Genomic DNA, 7,088 nt, shown 5'->3' with positions numbered 1-7,088 from the left:
TAGAATCAACGTTTATATTTGAATTATGGCATATATTTTTATCTTAATTTATTTGAATTAATTACAATTTAATTAATAATTGTTTTATATAGATTTTGTAAGTTTATAAATTTGTGTAATATTTTAGTTATTTTTATTTGAACTATGTCATATAATTTTTCATCTCAACTTATATTATATTTTATATAAACTATTATAATTAGATAATATTAATTTTAAATTTATTTTCTTAAAATATTAGAAAAATATTATCTAATATAATTAAAATTATTTTGTAAACTAATTATTTAAGAAATCTAGTGTTTAATAAATTATGTGAATGGGATAGTTTGCTTTTTATATAAAAATCTACTTCTACTCATAATTTTTTTTCCACTCTTAAATCAAAAGAAAAGTTCGTTTAAATATGAACTGTAAAACTGTAAAACGGATTTGAAAAATACCAAAAACAAAATGCGGTCACACACAAAACAACTTTTAAATACCAAAAGCATCAAACTACATGAGTTCTTAACATTCTCCTGATTCAAACACAAGCGCTCACACAAAAGCATACATTACTAGCAGTTCATCAACATTCCAGTTAACCAATAAAAGATTCTTGACTGCTATTACTTGAACGAAATAACGATAAGCAGCAATTACTCTAGCCGTTGTTTCTTCTTTAATTTGGCCAACTTCAGATTGTAATCTCGGACAACTTCTTCCAATCTCTTTATCTCTGCTTGATTCTCCAATGTTTCACGTAGCCATGAAAGTTCCAAACCAGTGACCTCCATGTCTTTCACCTTTACCAAAATATCATCAATCTCAGTTAGCTCAAGCTTGTCAAGATTGCTTTCTAATTTCAAGCAAATTTCAGCGAGAGCATTCATAATGTTGCTCTGAAACCCTCGATCTTTCAATTGAAATTGGTCGGCAAAGTGAGCATGGTTTTGAAATATTTTATTGAGCACATCAGCATTGCGTTGATACACCTCGTATCCTTTGACGACAGCAGCTGTGACATCAAAGGCAATTAAAGATCTTGTCTCTATATATCATCATGTATGATTGAGAAGAAATGAAATAATAAAAATTATCTTCAATACAATTCAAAGAAAAAATAAATTCATTAAATAGTAACTTGCAGCCATTACTTGAGATCAAATAATCCAACCAACTTTCCGAGGGTGGAACAATCAGAAAATCTTCAGTGTCCAATGAGTCCCCCAAAACACCCATAGGGTTAGATGATTCAGGATTCAAATGAGCTGGAGGAATCTATAAGCAAAAGAGAACCAGAAATTGGTCCAAAAATAAGCAGATAAAATTAAAAGCTTTGCAACATTATAACACAACAAATAAGGAGAAAATAAACAGCATTACACGTAGAATTAGAAACCGACAGCTTTCCTAGTCAGGATTTCTTTTTTGTGTGTTTTTACCTGATATTTCTTGTTTCGGTTTGGTTTCTTACCATAAATGTGGGATCAATTAGTCAGTCCTGAAATAACTATTTGAAGTTTGAGTGTTCATGTCTTGAGGTATAATATTAAAGTTTTGGATTCAAGCTGGTACATTAACTCGAATGCACAGTAGCAGGATAGCATTTTTTCTACAACTACATGTAACCAAGATAATTAATGAAGAAATTAAACAAAAATGAATGGTGATGCATAGTTTGCAAAAGATAAAATAGACAGCTCATTAAAGGAATGGCAAGTTCTACATGCATGGCAGCAGGAATAAGTGAGAAGAGCTAAAAACTTAATTGGTCGACGAGTTTTGTTATAACTGAACATTAAACTTCATCTTTGCATCATTCATTAAAATGATAGACAATAAGTTAGTGGACAGTACATGCTTGCATTTTCAGGTCATAATTTGCTCTGTAAAACTCAAAATTCAATCCTTACCATCCTTTGGTCGCTTTTTTGCATTTCCAATGTTAATTTCTCTAGACTTTCTCCCACATATGTTAGGGTAAAATTCACTTCCTCAGCTGGTTTGTCTGCATCAATCATCTACATTCGGAATATATAAAGATGAGAAACAAAGTGAAACAGAGAACAGAACAATAGAGGCAGACAAGTTACTAAATGTTCACCTCTTTAAGATTGTTCAAACAAATTACTAAAACAGAAATGTTATGGCAACGTTAAAAAGTCTACTCCTTAATTAACTTGATGATAAGCTATTTTGCAAGACTCATGTTTCCTACAATTACATTTTTTTTTTCTACAAAAGGGTTTTCATGATAAATGTAAAATCTAATACTCCATTGATTAAAAGAGGACATCCTAACACTACTTTTGCTATATATAATCCCTGCATGTAAACTTCAAATCGTACAGTAGACTCGTAATTCCTACCTGTAAATGTTCATTGTGATAGGTATATTATATTTAAAAAAAATTATTCCTAATTTGAAAATTTTAGTTACCTTCAGCATTTGGTTCTACTCTTGTTCTAGTAAATAAAGAAAAGAAAATAATAAATGAGAAAACTACATGTTAGTTGATAAAATTCGTAAATTAGTGATATTTAGAAAGTATCTACACAAACCATAAATGATCACATTCAAAGTCCAAGATGGATCTCAAAGCTCTTACCTCTGAGCCATGAAAGTGGAGTGTGTATTGTTCATCTTCTATTTGCACGAAATGTCCTTGAATAGAATTTGCAGGGTCCACAATGTCATACATCTTTGCACAACAAGACTTGGATGCTTTACTTAGCATACCCGAGACCTTGCCAAAAGTCTTTGCCTCCGTCATTGATTTCGCCTTTTGGTCACAAATAGCATTTGCCTGGACATGCAAAATATAAAGTTAATAATGTTTGATCTAAAGGAAAAGCATAATGAAAGAAAGGAAACAGAGTTACAAAGCAATCAGTATTGCCTGTCCAAGTTCCTCTTTAAGGGATTGTAGCTCCTCCTTTGTCATGTATACTGTTTGATCTAAAAATATAAAGAAAACAAACAAGAAATAATAAAATATTAATGTAGATGATTAATCAACACGTAATATCTCTTCAAAGATCATACCTAAGCCATTAATCTCATCTGTATAGTCTTGGTTTGGAACTGAATTTTCTGACCGGTTCAATACCGATTCAATCAATTGGAATGCCTCTTTCACTTTCCTATTTTGACTAATACTCTCCTTCATCATCTCTTTCAACATTTCCAATCCAAATTGCGGGTCTTTAAGTTGCTCAATAGCCTCTACTACTTTCATTACTTTTAACTCCCATGAGGTCTAAATAATAAATTTAAGAAAGATATGTATTAAGAATTTGCCTAAAACATGTGGTCTGCATAACAAAATTTCATTGAGTAGAAAAGAAAACATTACCGCAGTTGAAATACTCTCATCACCCAATATTATACGTAACAGCTTTACCACTTCAGTCCAGCAACTCTGCATATAGAGTTGAAAAAAAATTAACCATTAAAAGAAAATAAAGAACTAAGTACTCTTCGTTCTGAGCTGAAGTTTTTGACAGCTTTAGAAACGATTCAACCTCTTGCAAGGCATTTTTGCTTATCATATCTTCCAGCTGCGTAAAGGCCTCTTGTATTTTCACTTTTTTCTCGTCCCACCACCGCTGCATAATAAATTTAGAAGGGAATGTTACTTAAAAAATCATCAAAAACGAATGGTAATAATAAATGTAAATTTATTGAAAAGAATTTTAAAAAAATAAAACTATGAAGCAGAGAGAAAACTTTACTATATTTGAAATACTGTCATCACCCAGTATCATAATTAACATCTTGACCACTACATCCCAGCAATCCTGCATATGGAGGAGAAAAAATATTGCACATGGTGGAGAAAAAAAAGGAAAAGTGTTAAGTAGTCAATTATGAGAAAAGAGGAAACTTTTTCAAAAAAAAAAAAATTACATTCTTCCTCCCACGATGAGCAAAACTTCTTTGACATTTTCGTTGTTCATTGCCATTACCCTCCATGTTTTGCAGACGGTACACTCTGAGAATTTAAGAAAAAAAAATGATAAATGATAAATTAGAGAAAAAAAAACTAAACATAAAAAAAGATAATAAGATCTAAATTAGAAATCAGATGTTCAATTTGAAACTATAGCAAATCTACAACAAACTACATAAACCCTAATAAATTTAAAGTTAAATTTCAAAGAAGAAGAATATCTCATCGATTCTTTTCCATTAAAGCAGAGAGAACAAGAGCAAAGGGAGATATGATTACTTACTTTTTCAGAAAAAAAAACACTTTTCCTTGATGAACACTTGTTTAGCCTTCCCCTTAAACATTTTAAGTCATTTTATAGAAGAAATTATGTTAATTTTCTTTTTCCTTTTCTTTTTTTTCATTTCTCGCCATGAATATTAAAGCTTCGCGCGAGCACAGTTTTCTTCTTGCGAAGTGTAGTCAAACCATACACTCCCCAAGTTCTTTCATTTTTCATCTCTTTTATTTTTTAGGCTCTTTTTGTCTCAAGCCCGGTCTTATAATTCACAAGGCATTTTAAAATGGTTAAATTTTGTCATAAATCTACCGACTCTTTTAATATTTAGAATTTACTTTTAACGAATTTATTCTCTATTTTTAAAATTTTAAAATTCAAGTCTAAGTATTAAATTTTTTTGTTAAATTTAAGTTAATTATAATATCACTTTTTTAATTACATGACTACTAAATTAGAGTTTTTTTATTTCAAAGCGTCACACTAACAAATTTAACAAAAGAAAATTAAATTGTTAATAGTTGGACTTGAATTTTAAAATTTGAAAAGCAAAGGGACTAAATTCTCAGAAATAAAAGTACATGGTCTAAATTTTAAAATTTTGAAATATACAGGGACTTATGGCATATTTTAACTTTTTAACTTTTGGGTCGAGCGACTCATCTGCGCTCAAAATTTAAGAGGGTTTGGATAAAAATATTAGGTTCAAAAAATTGACTTGGACAAAAGATTACTCCAATTTAAAATAAAAGTCGGGCTCGGACTTGAAAATTTATGGCCCAAGCCATTTTCTAATTTCCTAATATATTATATTATGTTATTTTTATATATATTGTAGCGACGTAAAAATTTTGCTTTGATCGCTAGTTGAGGCGATTATTTGAAAATTTAAAAATCGCAAGTCGATTTTCAAATTTTCAAATAATCGCCTCAACTAGCGACCAAAGTAAAATTTTTACGTCGCTACAGCTGGCGACTCCACTGGGGAAATTTTTTTTGAGAATCGAGTCTAGAATTAAACGCGTGTTGTTAAAATTTTCAAAATTCCTTGTTTAAATTAATATTTAGTCGTGATCCTTAAATTTTGTTCTTGAAAAGTCATGCATTTGCATCATGTTGTAAATATTCTTTGAACTTGTTTTATCTTGTTGTTTTTCAGCTCTAAGTTTTTATAGTTTTAGTTTTTTAGTTTAGTTTTTAAGTAAAACGTAAAGGTTTGTGAGTTTCTCCCCACACACCGTGCACTTGCATTTTTGCATAACATGAGCTCTCTACCCGGCTCATTCGCTTAAGTGGAAGTAAACGATATGCCTTCGTGAGTTAACTCGCCCCTCCAAGACAAAGCTAGTGAATACTTCCGGGTTACATATGACTTATGCTTTCGTGAGTTAACTTGTCCCTCCGCATAGGCATAAGTAAATGTAATCCCTCGAATTGAACTCATAAGCCTATGATGGGCAATGACCAGGGTTATGTACTAATCTTAGCAGATGATAGTACGAATAATTCGAGTACCTGTCTAGAACCGAAACCGCATGTAGTGAACCATATGAGCCACTTAATTAGAGCCATGCCGAACCTCAGTCCGTTAATAGTCACCAAAATAAGTACACGGAAAAACGCCTCTGGCCTTTCATTTCTTTTACGTTTACACTGTTTATGCAAAGGAATTGATCCGGGTAGCTTAATTTGTTGGAGTTTCTATAGTTTTTTCTTAGTTCTTATTTGTTATGATTACTAACCAAGGTTGTTTATCTTTCATTTTTCATCATGCATCATAGGCATCTTGATTAGGAAGGTGTTGATTATAGATTGGTTGCCAAAAATGGGTTTCTCATGGAGGAGTCAATTACACAAGTGATCGAGAAAAATGCCGTGATTCGAGACTGGTCTTTGAAGACTCAGAAAGTGAAAAGGGACAGTTTATAACGGAAAAATGTATCTCCAATCTTCCCGAGCAAGTAATTTCAAATGCTCGTCAGAATAACCTCGAAGATTTGACTCGAATTTGGAAACAGTGAGATTCAGATACTAGGGGCATTTTCACTGAAAAGTACGGGGATATAGCTCACTTGATCGCTGTCAATGTAGACGAACAACTGATTCAAGCCATGGTTCGATCCTGGGATCCAGCTTACCAATGTTTCACTTTCAATTAAGAAGATATGGCTCCGACCATAGAAGAGTATGCTGCCTTGCTTTGCATTGACAATGTACAATTCAGCAAGATATATGTGAAAGAGCCCAAACCAATGACCTTCAAGAAAAAGTTAGTGAGGTTAACGGGAATGACTGATATGTGGGCTGAAAAAAAAATGAAGTTAGTTGTGTTTCGTGGTTTTCTCTGCGATATTTAGTTCAAAACTATCCAGATATTGTGAAGAGGATAAATCTGTTTGCTTTGGCCATTTATGGACTAATTATCTTCCCAAAAGTTCTCGGGCATATAGAAGTCGCGGTAGTGGATTTCTTCAAAAGATTGAAGCAAGGGATCAACCCCGTCCCTGCTATCTTGGCTGAGACTTTTAGATCTCTAAGTTGTTGTAGGAGGAAAGGGGAAGGACGTTTTATCGGATGCGCACAGTTACTTAATATCTGGATTCTAAGCCATTTCTGGAAAGTGGAGCGCACACCTTTCCACATGTTTTCAAAAACATTCGGCTCATTGAAAGCTTACCTTGAGAAAGATTGGCCAAAGGATGTCACCGAACAGCATTGGGTTTCAATTTTTCAGAACCTTCGTACCGAAGATATAACCTGGAGAGCACTATGGATCCGTCCTTCAGTTCTATTATACAAATGTGGAAGCCAAGATTGGGTACCTTTACTAAGATTATGGGGAGGAATTGGATACACTCCATTAATGGTTCAAA

At 32.5% G+C, this 7,088-nt stretch overlaps 1 protein-coding gene across 1 annotated transcript; it reads right to left on the bottom strand.

Moving 5' to 3' along the window:
• Positions 1-459: 459 nt before the first annotated feature.
• Positions 460-4,497, bottom strand: LOC108480286 (uncharacterized). Its single transcript, XM_017783223.2, has 11 exons — positions 4,222-4,497; positions 3,896-3,980; positions 3,721-3,786; positions 3,511-3,594; positions 3,342-3,407; positions 3,032-3,245; positions 2,886-2,944; positions 2,595-2,792; positions 1,899-2,006; positions 1,140-1,263; positions 460-1,000 (listed from the first exon to the last, which is right to left on the bottom strand). Exons 2-11 carry the CDS (start codon positions 3,959-3,961, stop codon positions 642-644), a joined length of 1,344 nt encoding a protein of 447 aa, XP_017638712.1. The 5' UTR covers positions 3,962-3,980; positions 4,222-4,497; the 3' UTR covers positions 460-641.
• Between the last annotated feature and the right edge of the window lie 2,591 nt (positions 4,498-7,088).

Source organism: Gossypium arboreum, chromosome 1 (genome assembly GCF_025698485.1).
Source record: "Gossypium arboreum isolate Shixiya-1 chromosome 1, ASM2569848v2, whole genome shotgun sequence".
NCBI classification, from domain to species: Eukaryota; Viridiplantae; Streptophyta; class Magnoliopsida; order Malvales; family Malvaceae; genus Gossypium; species Gossypium arboreum.
Note: the sequence above shows the minus strand (reverse complement) of the source record. Positions and strands in the feature narration are given on the sequence as shown.